The following is a 13,394-nucleotide window of genomic DNA, read 5'->3' on the forward strand; positions in this document are numbered from 1 at the left end:
CCAGCGCGTCGCGATCGCGTCCCCCCGGTCTTTCAATGTTGCTGGGAGGCGGTTTCTTGCAAGTTGCACCTTCTTCACGAAAGCCACGCGCGCTGTTGCTTGGTGATGGACATCGATGAGAGACCACATAAGAAGAGGAGATTCTTCGCAGAAGCATCATCGCCTACCAACGCCTCCCTTACAGCAGAAACGAGTCGGCCCGACGAGAGAGATGCGTTGCCAGCAGAGCCAGAACATAGACCAAATGGAGCGGCGAACCAGGAGAATGTCTTCGACGCGGATACCTTTGCGAGCATAGTCGGTGGACATGTGTCGCAAGCTGCGATACGGAGCCTACAAGATGCACACGGCAACAATCTCGAGCGGGCCATCAACGCTTACTTTGATGGCTCGTGGAAGGCGACGCTCGCTTCGCCACGGAAAAAGTCTGTCGACACAAAGCAACGTCGCCTCGATATGAATCGAGGAGAGAGCTCTTCCAAGGCATCAGCTTCCAATGTAACGAGCCCGCCACGAACACAGCCAGCACTCGAGTCCATGCCAGAGATGCGATATGTCGGTGCACTGGGCGTAGCTGGTTGGACAACGACGAGTGGCAGTAATGTCATAAAAGGAGGAGATACCGTCAAGATTCAGCGAGACCGGCAAAAGGCACTGCAGCCTGGGAAACTGGGAAGAGGCAGGAACCCGATCAGGAAGACGCAGGATGTCATCGTTCGCTTCACAAACCCGAAAGGCTCGGAGATTGGGCGGCTAGAGAAGGATGCTGCCATGTGGATCGGTGCATTGATGGACCAGAAAGTGTGTCACTTTGAAGGACACTGTATCTACGCGCCAGACCGGATCCGGACCAACGAGACCATATATTTGCAGCTCAAATGCTTTTTGTTGCGTCCTGTCTTTGGCGCAGGCAAACTGGTCAAGCCCAGCGACAGCAATCGCTCGACCAACTTCTTCGAGGCGAAAGAGACTTCGGAGGAACGAGATCTACGGCTTCGGCAGATAGGACTGGTGAAGCTTTTCTCAGAGATCAATCTGCAGCCCGCTACGACGAACGAGCTCACCGCGAAGCACAAGCGAGATGGTATTCTGCAATCTGCCGAGATGGCGGAACAATTCGACCAGCAAGACGAATCCAAGCGGAAGTCAAGTCAGGATAAAGAGAATGGCGGATCCAGCCCACCTTCCGAGGAGAACGAAGACGGCGAGGAGCTCGAGCAGGATCAACTTGATTCACTGTACAAGAAGGCGCAGTCATTCGACTTCAACACGCCAGAAGCACAGCCGGCAGCGACGTTCACGATGCATCTTCGCAAATACCAAAGGCAAGCTCTTCACTGGATGCTGCAAAAGGAGACACGAGAGCAGGCAGAGCAGAAACAGCAGAGCATGCATCCGCTGTGGGAAGAGTACTCCTGGCCGACCAAAGACGCCGAAGACAAGGATTTGCCTGATGTTCAGAACCTCGACAAGTTCTACGTCAACCCATACAGCGGTGAGCTGAGCTTGGACTTTCCGGTGCAAGAGCAGACGTGTTTGGGTGGCATTCTGGCAGATGAGATGGGTCTCGGCAAGACCATCGAAATGCTTTCCCTAATCCACTCGCACAAGTCACCCGAGCACGAGGGCGTCATTGGGGATACTGACTCACATATCGACGCAGTCGGTAGTCTGGCAAGACAACCAATGAATTCAAGCACCATCAAGCGAGCGCCAGCCACCACGCTCGTCGTCGCGCCAATGTCACTCCTGGCACAGTGGGCGAGCGAAGCCGAGAAAGCGTCGAAGGCTGGCACTTTGAAGGTGTTGGTATACTACGGCAGCGAGAAGGGCGTAAATCTCCAGACGATCTGCTCGGGCTCCAACATCGGCTCAGCTCCCAACGTCATCATCACAAGCTATGGTGTCGTCCTCTCAGAGTTCAACTCGGTAGCTAATGCGCTTGCCGGCAACCGCGCAGCATCTGGAGGACTCTTTGGTGTTGAGTACTGGAGGATCATACTCGACGAAGCTCACATGATCAAGAACAGGTCCTCAAAGACGGCAAAGGCATGCTATGAGCTTGCCGCCACACATCGCTGGGTGTTGACCGGCACACCTATCGTCAACAGGCTTGAAGACCTTTTCAGTCTTGTACGATTCCTGCGGGTAGAGCCTTGGAGCAACTTCAGCTTCTGGAAGACGTTCATCACGGCGCCATTCGAAAAGGGCGAGTTTGTGCGTGCGCTTGATGTTGTACAGACTGTACTTGAGCCGTTGGTACTTCGTCGAACCAAAGACATGAAAACACCAGACGGCGAAGCGCTTGTACCTTTGCCGCCGAAGACAATCAACGTCGAGAAGGTCAAGCTCTCGGGTCTGGAGGATGATGTCTACCAGCACATTTTCCATCGAGCGAAGAGGACCTTCGCAGAGAACGTCTCGGCTGGCACGCTGATGAAGAGCTACACCACAATCTTTGCTCAGATCTTGAGGCTGCGACAGAGTTGTTGCCATCCAATATTGACTCGCAATAAGTCAATAGTAGCCGACGAAGACGATGCTGCCGCAGCAGCAGACATCGCGAACGGTCTTGCCGACGACATGGATCTTGGTGCTCTGATCGAGCGCTTCGAGGCCGACGAAGGCGAGCAAGATGCTAGCAAGTATGGAGCACATGTCCTGAAGCAGATACAAGACGAGTCCGAGATGGAATGCCCGATTTGCAGCGAAGAGCCAATGGAAGAGCAAGCTGTGACAGGATGCTGGCATTCGGCTTGCAAGAAATGCCTACTCGACTACATCGAACATCAGAGTGCTAAAGGCGAGCTACCCAGATGTTTCAACTGTCGGGAGCCGATCAATGCTCGTGATGTGTTTGAGGTCATCAAACATGAAGATGATGACTATGTTGAGGCCGACGAGAGCGATGCGTTGAACGCTGCGATAGGTGATGGGGAGGAGGACGATCTTTACGGATGCACACAAGACGACAACCAAAAAATCGCACCTACCAAACCGACAGTTCGCATCTCACTGCGCAGAGTCAACCAGCTCTCCTCAGCAAAGATCAACACCTTACTCACCCAACTAAAAAGACTCCGCAAAGCAGAACCAACCACCAAATCCGTCGTCTTCAGCCAATTCACCTCCTTCCTCGACCTCCTCGCGCCCGCTCTAACCGCCGCCGGAATCTCCCACCTACGCTTCGACGGCAGCATGGCCCAAAAAGAACGCGCCAAAGTCCTAGCCGACTTCGCCTCCCGACCAAAATTCACAATCCTCCTCCTATCGCTCCGCGCCGGCGGCGTCGGTCTGAACTTGACGTGCGCGAAACGAGTCTTCATGATGGATCCGTGGTGGAGTTTTGCGGTCGAAGCGCAAGCGATTGATCGTGTGCATCGGATGGGGCAGACGGAGGAGGTGAGCGTTACGAGGTTTATTGTGGAGGGGAGTATTGAGGAGAAGATGTTGAAGGTGCAGGAGAGGAAGAAGTTTATGTAAGTGGTGTGCGCCAGTGTGGTTGTGGTTGGTCGCTGACTCTGTGTGTGTGTACAGTGCGAGTTCGCTTGGGATGATGAGTGAGGAGGAGAAGAAGACGCAAAGGATTGAGGATATCAAGGAATTGCTGAGCTAGGTTTGGACTGAAGCAGTGTGGCAGTATGTGTAGACCAACAGTCTCGTGTCATTGAAAGTACATGTCCGCCCGGCCCCGTCTCGGACCCCCAAGACCCCTCAACCTCAACCCCAAAGTGCCTTAGCGTCAACAAGGGGTCTCAACAGCCAAGACCTCCATCTCCAACACCTCAAGTCACCTACAAACATCCATCAACTCACCTTCCAGCCAAGATGCATCCTCGGCATCAGCATCATCTCCCCCAAATCATGGTCCATTGCAGAAACGTGACATTGGCAGCTGACGTTTCTGCCAACGTTTCGCGACATGTGCTGGCCAGGAAGATCCATGGAAAAGGTTTAAAGCGCTGAAATGCTGCAGCCTGGCGGGAGACGTATGCGTGGCTGTGCCGTTTTGCTCGGCGGATGACAAACTTGACGGCGCTCGCGCAGACTCGCGGGCTTCGTCAGTCTTCCAAGGCGTGCAGGGGGCTAGCTGGTAGGTACGCGAATTCTTGTAACGTGCGGTGTGGGTGGGAGGGGGAAGGTAATTTGTATATTAACACGGCTCGTCTCCTCTTTTGTGAGGGTTGGTTGGCAGCTTTCGTTGTTGTTGCTTTTCTTGTTCACCGTCGTCCGAACTCATTCTGTCTTGAGTAATTCTCTTACTTCACCAACTCACATAGCAATGGCAGACAGCAAAGCCAAAGAAGCAGCGGAGGAGAGGAGAGAGTCTACTGGCACCGCTCTGCCTGTATATGATACACGCAGCGTCACATCCGCCGACGAACTGTACTACGTGACACCACAAGCCACCGGCCAGAACGAGAAAGAAGCAGCCGAGCCGAGCAAGGTACCTAAGACGTTGGAAGAACTCAAAGCAGAGTGGGAGCAGTATGAAGGACCCATGACGCACGAGTCTTTCGTCGACACAGAGATCGAGATGAGGAATCGCATGGTAGAGACTGCCCTTCGCTCGCAAGCAGCACGACAAGAAGCGCCTCCTCTCCCGCCAAAGACGCTCATCGATGATGAACGAGTAATGGTCGAGAAGAACGTGACGTTCCAAGACGAACAGCAACCTCCTGTCCTCCACAGACGTCCTACGACTGAAGATGACGAGAAACTCGCCATGCAGCTCCAAGCAGAAGAAGACAGCGCAGCGGCAGCCAGACAACAAGAAGTTGAAGAAGTCCCCCCAAGTCCCTCCCTCCCAACCCGTCACACCTCCTTCGCACCCTCCTTCGGCACAGAATCCCAACCCTTCACCCTCTCCTGGCGCCGTCCCTTAACCGACTACCCCTCCCTCACCATCACGCCCAACTCCTCCTCCTCCGATGCATCCTCCTACTGGCGCCTCAACTACCAAACCAAATACTTCGCCCGCCTGCACCGCTACTCCGCCACGGACGCCCGCGTGGACGGAGACTTTCCCGCTCGACAAGTCGCAGAACTCAAATTCCCCGAATTCATCTGGCCTGGCTGCGGTCCTACACTGAAGCTCGAGCCTTATGATGAGGCTGTCGGACCCAGACGGGCGGACATTTTCATGAGGTGTACCGGGTGGATGACGACGAGGTATGCGGTGGATGTGCCGGTGCTGGGGGGAGCGAGGTGTACGTGGAGGACTTTGAGGCCTGTGAAACGGGATGTGCCGACGCCGCCTATTGGTGAGGATGCTGCGCATTCGCAAGATGGGCCTTCGTGGCAGCCTGATCCTGATGTTGATGGACGTTTGACGCTGTCTTCCACCTCCTCGGAGCCAAGACAGCTCCTCACAGTCGGCGATCTCGTCTCTCAGGCTAAGAATCTGATTAATGATGAGACTTGGACCCCGTACCCTCCCCACCACCTCATTATGGGAACGTCGCCTAACTCAGGCCGCATCATTGCGACGTATACGCGTGCCGCACCATGGAACAAGAACGCAGGGACGCTCTCAATCAACACAGACCACTCCACAAGTCCTGAATACATCGAAGGCATCATCATCGCCTGCGCCGCGATGGTGGGGATGCAAGACAGAATGGGCCTCGCCAGCTCCCTCATGGAAGCTTCTACTGAATCCATCATGGCCTCCAAACGGAAAGGCAACGGGGGCATCCCACTAACACCAGGGAGGATCAGGCCGTACATCAGGAGTCTGCACAAAAGCCAAACGGCGCCCGTGAACAGTGAGGTGGCGGAGGAGGATCCGTACACGGGTGTGGCGAGCAAGCCGAGCAGAAGCGGCAGTGTGCAGAGGAGTTTGAAGAGGTTGAGTATGCAGGCGCAAGCGCTAGTGCCGAAGAGTGCGGGCGCTGCGCCGGCGAGGAAGAGTGAGAGTGGGAAGGTGGATGAGAAGATGGAGGTTGGTGTGGCGGCGTAGTGGAGAGGGCATGCTGGTGGAGTCATTTCGGTGGATTGCTGTACTGTACCTACTGGTCTCGTTGGGTGTCAAGGTCGTGTACTGAGTTGCGTTTTGATGACAGAAGCTATTTTGAACAATTACAAGAATGATGTATCTATCTATCTATACCCGTGCTTTTCTATCCCACCACGCGCTCGCTATTCAATACTCAGCCGTTGAGAATATCATCCGCCGCCTTCTCACTAATAATATAAATCGGCAGCGCAATAAACGTTCCCGGAATCTTGTTGAAGCTGGACGCATCAACCACTCTCAAGCTATCCACACCTCTCACGCGGAACTTCCCATCGAGCACAGCATTCTCATCGTCATCCGCACCGACAGCAGCCGAGCAGCAAGCATGGTGACCCCAGGTGTCGTCTCTTGCATACTCCTTCAGCCCATCTTCCCCAGTGACGTTGCGTCCCGGCTTAATCTCAACAAAATCACCCTGAAGTGGAATCACCTTATCAAACGCCTCCCGTCCAAACCTCAACCCTTCATACAGCGCCTGCAAATCCGTCTCATCCCCATTATCATCAGTATTCCCCGTGTCAAGGGAATTGAAATCGATCTGCGGGACATCGCGAGGATTAGCGGAACGCAGCGTGACTGTACCCGCATTGTTATGGGTGTGTGCCTTCAGAGCGAGCCAGGACCAGATATTGCCGGGGTGGACACTATCGTATGCGAAACCTGGGTAATAGCCCCCGAACAGACCTGGGGCGCCGATGATGAAGAGGTCTGGATCTTCAGACTCGCTCGCGAGGGAGGACTTCATGGAGACGCCGACGGCTACACCGCCGGTTGTGTAAGGGCCTCTACCAAGTGGCGAGACACCATTCTCCCATTTCTCGAGACACGGGTCGTTGGACTCGTAGCCGAAGGTACAGTCTTTGGAGATGTCGAGTTTCTCGCCGGAGTCGGTCTGGCCGACGATGCTGATTTCGTAGCGGTCTTGCATGTTCTTGCCGACGCCTGGGAGGTCCTTGACGACTTCGATGCCGAATTTTTCGAGCTCGGCGCGGGGTCCGATGCCGCTGAGTTCTAGGAGCTGAGGGGTGTTGAATGTGCCTGCTGAGACGATGATTTCCTTGCTGGCAGCAACGTAGCCAGATGTGCCGTTGTGGGAGCTGAACAACAGGCTAGCGCCGTAAAGGTACTCGCCAGACAGGTACTCAACACCGATAGCCTGCGGGGTCTTGCCAGTCTGGTCGAAGCGGATCTTCGTTGCCAGGGTGTTCAGCTTGATGTCCAGATGGTAGCGGTCGTCGTTGGCGACTTGGAGAATGAAGTTGCGGGGGCTGCTACGCTTGCCGGTGTCTCTGTCGACAGCTTGAGGGATCTGGAACAGATCCTCCTTTTCATCGCGACCTTCGTACTCGGCGTTGAGGTCGGTGACCAGAACGTTGGCGAGACCGGTGACTGTGTTGAGCAGAGAGCTGATGATACCCTGAGCGAGATTGTCAGTTTCTGGATGTGCTAGAGTTTTGCTGCGAGCTTACCGATTTGCCCAGAGCCGAAGCACCAGAGAGCACGACAGACAGAACTCGCAAGTCCGTCGCAACGAGCGCCAGCTCCGTCAAGCTCGTCGCGAACCATCCGTCAAAGCCATGCCCTTCGCCAGCTCCAAGGTATTGGGCTCGCTCAAGCTTCTTGAAGTGGTCTCGCATCTTCTCAGGCGCCCAGGAGTCGTCTCCAGTCAGGTTCTGGTGCCAGGTCCAGTCGCTCTCGAAGGGGTAGATAGTAACGGCAGCATTGTGCTCAGCACACCCTCCAAGAGCGCCTGCTCGTGGGTAGAGGATCCCGAGTGGCTCAGCGCCCTTGGGTGGGTACTTTCCAGTGTAGTAGCTACCGTCTTTTCGCTTGTATGTCATCTTGGAATCTCTTGCTTGTCGCTCCTCATCCTTGTAGTGTGTGACAAAGTGGTCCCACGAGATAGCCGGGTCCGCGGTGGATTGGAGATTCCTCGCAGGCACTGTCTGGTTGACACCGTGATTGTCACCTCCTGCTTCAATCAGGAGAACTTTGTGGCCTGCCAGTGCAAGTCGCGCAGCGAGAGGACCTCCTCCAGGTCCAGATCCAATGACCACATACTCGTACTCGGAAGACTGGTTAGCAGGCCTGACATTGTGATGAAGCTGCTCATAGCCATGTCGTCCTGGTGCCGCCGCAACAGTCGTTGCAAGCAACAAAGTCGGCAGCAGAGTCTTGAGCCACATCTTGAGGGTGATGTCTTGGGAGCAAAAGAATGCGCAGCGAGGTCTGCCGTCTGGTATTGTAAGTCTGAGACTCCTCGGAACCACATGCTCAACACTTTCGTGACTACTCCCCTAGCCTTGCTGCTTTCGCGTCCCCTTCGCACGGGTGCACCCTGTAATCTCCTGTCGGTACACCTTTTGGCGGCGGACCAGGTAGAGGCCAGCTACGAGTCTGGCGATGACCATTGCCAATTTGACCATGTGGGTTGTTGCTCAAGCTCTGCACGCTTGTCTTATACCAAAGTGAGACATATAAGGCTCTAATAATCGGAAGCCAGGATCGCGGGGAGTGAGGCCCGAGGGGATGGGTAGTGGTATTAGGCTGTGCATTGCGTCTTGGCTCAAGATGGTGTATCTGAGGGTTGCAACTTGCCAGGACTATGCGTTCGAGAAAAGTTTGAATCCGTTACGTCCTCTTGGCTACAGTAAGCTGCATGTTAATGAGGTCTGCACTGACCGTCTGTAGGCGATCGGATTGGGCAATGACCGGCTAAATATGTCCTCCACGTCCACCCGCGAAGCGATGACAGCTAATGGAGTCGCGAAGTTCTCCCGGAGATCGGGTAAGATAATGAGGCATTCGTTGAGTGTTTGGCACACGCGTTGCTGCCGAGATATATCACAGGGGCCTTCGTTTGAAGGTTGGCCGGTGAAACCCTCTCGATGGTCGCCATGATGACTGAGTGAGCTTGTGGTGTAGTCCAGGACCTCTCGCAGGGCTGCCATGAGTCTCGTGACCACGGCCAAAGAGAAAGTAGGGTAAAAGGCCCAAGGCAGTCCAGCTGCCAGTAGTCGAGATATTCGAATGCTTCGGACAGTGAAATGTCCTCGAGCGTAGGAGGTATCCCGACCTGTCGCTTTGACGCGTGGATTCGAGGCAGATCAGCGAGGCCTCTTTGCTGCATACCTCTCCTTTACATCCACCACTGTTGAAGCTCATTTGTTCGTACGTCTTATTTCTGTTGTGCTGTTGATCATAGGCCGACGGAACCACTTGTTGTTCGTTCCGCAGCAAGTTTATCTCTGAGATCCCCAGCAAGATGCGTGTATGGACTCTGGTGGTGTCACTGGCTGCGTCCGGGCCTCGACCAACTTATGAGTGCTGACGTTTTCGAGCGGGATGAACGCCTCGTCGTCGCTGTGCCTTGGCCGCACAAAGATCTCATTTCCACTCTTGTAAACGCCGCTTGCAACGGCGGTTCGCCCGGAAAGGTTCGATGAGGGCTTCGACGAGCCTGCAGTCGACTGTCCCATGAGCTTGGGAAAGGCTCGGCGAATGAGGTTACGGATTCCAGGCATACAGGCGCAGACCACTGCTGTGTGCAATTCGACGATAGACCAGTAACCCGCGGATTTGTAGTCGTAGGTTATGTTCTTCGAGTCGCCAAATTTGACGAGAACCTGGAGTCGCAATATGCTGACGATGGTGACGAAGATACCGACACCTGGAAGTAGGCTGATTAGCAGAAAGTCGTCTTAGCTGGAACAATAGGTCATACCAAACATGAGCATAACCAAAGCCTTCTTGCGCTTGTTGAGTTCCATACGCCACAGCATTGGCATAGGTAGAGCGACAACGATGATGTCTAGCACAATGTTGATCGCTGCCGAAGACCATGACTGAGCGTTAACATTGTTACATCGTCCAGGATGAGCGTTGTCCCAGTGATGCCACGCCTGAGATCCAGTCAGCTTCGACGTCTTGCAAAGTGTTTTGACACCAGCTTACCAGATTTATGGGAGTGCATTGGAAGGCAGTCACGAGCACGAAGATGATTGCATAAGCCGCATTCAGGCCAAGAGCTCCATAAACAAGCATTCGAAAGTTTTTCTGCTGGAAGATGCGGAGATAGGTGAGGAGGATAGCGATCTTGACCGCGGGTAGCGCCACGAGGTACATCATCTCGGCGAAGTAGTATAGCCTTTGTGTGCAGTCAGCAGTTGTTCAAAGCCGATATGTTGTGATGGGTACTCACTTGAGCAGCTTCGTGATATTGTCAAAAGGGATCGTTCACACGTCGCGCCCAATGCCTATCGCTGCCAATTCGAGCGAGAAGATCGAGATGGGAATGACCATGAGATATGCGAACGTCATGACAGCGTCGTCCCACCAGAACTCGGTATCAATATGACCGCCTCGTTCGCAAGGGAAATACACCTTGGACGCCATGCGCATAAGATACGCCGTGGTGGCAAAAGCGAATCCGATGATCCGTGGAGCTGGAACCTTTTCGACCTTTCGCACAGGTCGCTCGCATAGTGTCTCCGTGACATTTTTGGCGGCTGAAGAGTCAGCTGGTTGTCCGCAAGTGCATGGTGGTATACGTACTCAGCTGCTCGCGAATGGTACATGCCTTGACTGCGCACTTCTCGATGACAGCAGTTGCGGTCGTATTGGCACAGCTTGCTTTCAAGTACAGATCAGCGGCAGACTTCCCCAAAGCGGCAACTGCTGCTATGAGGCAATTACGCTGCGAGTGCGGGTCAGCCTGCTCTCAATCATGTATTCGAATCGACAATGCTTACGGCGCATTCTGGCATGGTCTGTAACAATTCCAGCGCCCGAGCGAGCTGTTCCTGCTTGGTTGCATCTTGACAGGCCGCTAAGGCAGTAAAGAACACCAGGAAACTCCAGATAAACGTCATGATGGAGTCGAATGGTCGTCGAAGAATGATTCTCTAACCGAGTGAGTGGAGTTCAAAGGGATAAGAAAGGTCCTCAGCATCGGACTGACATCGATTCTGTGAGCACCTAGTCAGATTAGTGCATTATTTGCGCAAGTCGTTGATTCGAGGCTGGCAAGTCGCGAGGCTTCAGTCTGCTTGGCAGTTCGCCGGTAAATGTCCCGGATCAAATTGACCCCAGTCACGCGTACCACCGGTCCGTCTCTAGTCACTTTGGCTCCGATAATGTCATGTCGAGATACGTCGATCGTGTATACACAAGGCCGCACCTGCCAGCTCTAGCACGTTGACCCAGCTGCCAGGAGCGAACGGCGATCGAAGTGTGACCGCCTGGCTGACGGTGTCGGGCATGTAGGGTCATGATCTTCGTATAGACTTGCATTAATAAGACAGCTTCATCTCTGCGTTCCTACACAGCCAATGCGCCTCCTGATACCAGGTTTGTATATCCCTTTCTCTTATTGATTACTGAAGCGATAAGTCGCCCGCGCCGTGCTTGTTGACCTCATTCCGCTTCCGACTGTTTCGGGGATATATCCAGTCCTACTTGAGTCTCAGATGGTCCCGAGTTTGGTGCGTTCCACAACATCTCTCGTTCTGTGGCCAGACAGAACCGGTCTATCTGGTATTAGCTCTCCTCCAACAAAGAATCGCAGGCACTGCTACTGCTCGGTGATTCAGAGCGGTCATGAAGCTTAGTAAGTCGGCGACCTTGTCTCAGGCCCAGGACCTTCAGCCGTCTTCGCATAGCCATACTACCTTCACAGAATGCCTCATAGCTGTGTATCTGCTTGCTCCACATGTAGCCATAGGATGCGTTTCGGGGAGTGAAGTCGCGACGCCTGAGTTGACCAGGTCCCTTCTTTACCTTCACGTGATGCCAAGCCCGGCAGACATCTCGGTCCTACACCTCCACCTTCTCCACAGCATCAAAACACGTCGAACGTCCCATCAGTCTTCGTCTTTTTGGCTAGGTTCCAGCATTGGAATCTATGGTCGTACGCATATGCTCGTGCCGACCTCTTGGGCGAATCGTGGCACACGAACTCTGAAGACCATACCGGCTCTTCCGGCTCGTTACTTGGTCGATATCAAAGCTGCTAATCCTCGAGGCATCGCTGCACTTCATGGGAATCTGTAAAGTATGATCCAGTATGACCGACCACCGATGGATTAGAGACGAGTCATGAGACTCCTTGCTTCGAAGATTCATTATGGCCCGTCACGAACCTGCGAGGACAAGGCTATGGATGCACTGCTTAAAAGCACACTACACGTTGCATCCACTTAGTGAGTAACAAGAACGATACAAAGTCAAATTCCAAGATCACGACCTCTGCCATAGCTGCCACATGCCGCCTCATTCACGACGAGGACGAGGTGTAGCTAATTATCGACTACCCCCACATTATCGACTACCTCCATCGACGCGTAGATGTCCTCAAGCAACCATTACCAACCCATTGTCCCGCTTCTTCGAAACCTTCGTGTCCCTCGGCAACCTCATCGCCACTTTACTGTAGTCTCTGCAATGACAGTCCTTACTGGGCGGATAATAACATTCCGATCCTAACCTTCCATGAGTACACCGCCGTGGTAGCATACTGCTTACTCACCACCAGTGCAAGTCCCGAGCAACGCGGGAACTCCACATACCAGGCAACGGGTCGCGAACCCGTCGTGGCAGTCCTGCATGTAGAACGTCAACACCATTCCCTCGCGGAAGCGAACGTGGAATCGTGACTTACCTTGGAGATGTTGCACTACGTAGCTAGAGCGGCGGGTATCGAAAAAAGGAGTAGGAGAAGGAGCACAGGACTGGTGCTGAGACGGTTGAGCATTGTGTCCTGTGGTCTGTAGTGAGCAAATGTGGGTTGACCGAACAAGAGCTGCCTGTGGAGCGCCGCAGCTATATATGATGCAGTCCGGGCCTGCAAGATTGCTGGCCTTCGTCTTCCAGGATCGATGGCGAGCCTTTTCACCAAGGTCTCATGCACGCCGTATTGGAAGACACCTCCTCTGTGATTGTTCGAACTCAATGACTAACATGTGCTATCTCGGCATGTCCAAATACCACATGTGCCACGACGACGGAACTTGACTCAGCGGATAATGATGCGTGCTTCTCGACGATGTCTATCTGGTAGACAGAAAGACTGCACGGCAATTGTGTCCAATGGCTACCAGATTGATCATTCTGGGCAGTGAACATGACCGGTCGTGGACATGTTAGAGTACCAGCCGTCAAAGACAGCTCAATGCCCTATTTGACAGAACAGGCGTTGCCGTGTCAAAGTGGAACAGCATCCATTCGATCAACGCGGGTTACATCTCTCCACTCACCTTGCAAAGCTGTTCGCTTGAAGAAGGAACACGAGGATCACTGACTAGATGCCACTGACTAGATACCACTGACAAGAACTTGATTGTCAAGGGACCCATGCTCGGATTCTTCCTCATTGGCT

General features: G+C 53.8%; 5 protein-coding genes across 5 annotated transcripts; 2 read left to right on the plus strand and 3 right to left on the minus strand.

The window, feature by feature from the left end:
• Positions 1–105: 105 nt before the first annotated feature.
• CLAFUR5_02357 (DNA repair protein RAD5) lies at positions 106–3,616 on the plus strand (the record flags this gene model as incomplete). The annotated part of the gene is made up of 2 exons (XM_047901505.1): positions 106–3,479; positions 3,538–3,616. The coding sequence occupies 2 exons, from the start codon at positions 106–108 to the stop codon at positions 3,614–3,616; spliced, it is 3,453 nt and encodes a 1,150-aa protein (XP_047757467.1).
• A 666-nt stretch (positions 3,617–4,282) lies between these two features.
• Positions 4,283–5,962, plus strand: CLAFUR5_02358 (uncharacterized protein; the record flags this gene model as incomplete). Its single annotated transcript, XM_047901506.1, has 1 exon — positions 4,283–5,962. The coding sequence occupies one exon, from the start codon at positions 4,283–4,285 to the stop codon at positions 5,960–5,962; it is 1,680 nt and encodes a 559-aa protein (XP_047757458.1).
• A 190-nt stretch (positions 5,963–6,152) lies between these two features.
• On the minus strand, positions 6,153–8,205 carry CLAFUR5_02359 (Oxygen-dependent choline dehydrogenase; the record flags this gene model as incomplete). Its single annotated transcript, XM_047901507.1, has 2 exons — positions 6,153–7,436; positions 7,489–8,205. 2 exons carry the CDS (start codon positions 8,203–8,205, stop codon positions 6,153–6,155), a joined length of 2,001 nt encoding a protein of 666 aa, XP_047757459.1.
• Positions 8,206–9,261: 1,056 nt separating this feature from the next.
• CLAFUR5_02360 (Satratoxin biosynthesis SC1 cluster protein 4) lies at positions 9,262–10,147 on the minus strand (the record flags this gene model as incomplete). The annotated part of the gene is made up of 3 exons (XM_047901508.1): positions 9,262–9,689; positions 9,744–9,921; positions 9,974–10,147. 3 exons carry the CDS (start codon positions 10,145–10,147, stop codon positions 9,262–9,264), a joined length of 780 nt encoding a protein of 259 aa, XP_047758723.1.
• Positions 10,148–10,255: 108 nt separating this feature from the next.
• Positions 10,256–10,890, minus strand: CLAFUR5_02361 (uncharacterized protein; the record flags this gene model as incomplete). Its single annotated transcript, XM_047901509.1, has 3 exons — positions 10,256–10,527; positions 10,574–10,715; positions 10,771–10,890. The coding sequence occupies 3 exons, from the start codon at positions 10,888–10,890 to the stop codon at positions 10,256–10,258; spliced, it is 534 nt and encodes a 177-aa protein (XP_047758722.1).
• Between the last annotated feature and the right edge of the window lie 2,504 nt (positions 10,891–13,394).

This window comes from Fulvia fulva, chromosome 2 (assembly GCF_020509005.1).
Source record: "Fulvia fulva chromosome 2, complete sequence".
Taxonomy (NCBI): Eukaryota; Fungi; Ascomycota; class Dothideomycetes; order Mycosphaerellales; family Mycosphaerellaceae; genus Fulvia; species Fulvia fulva.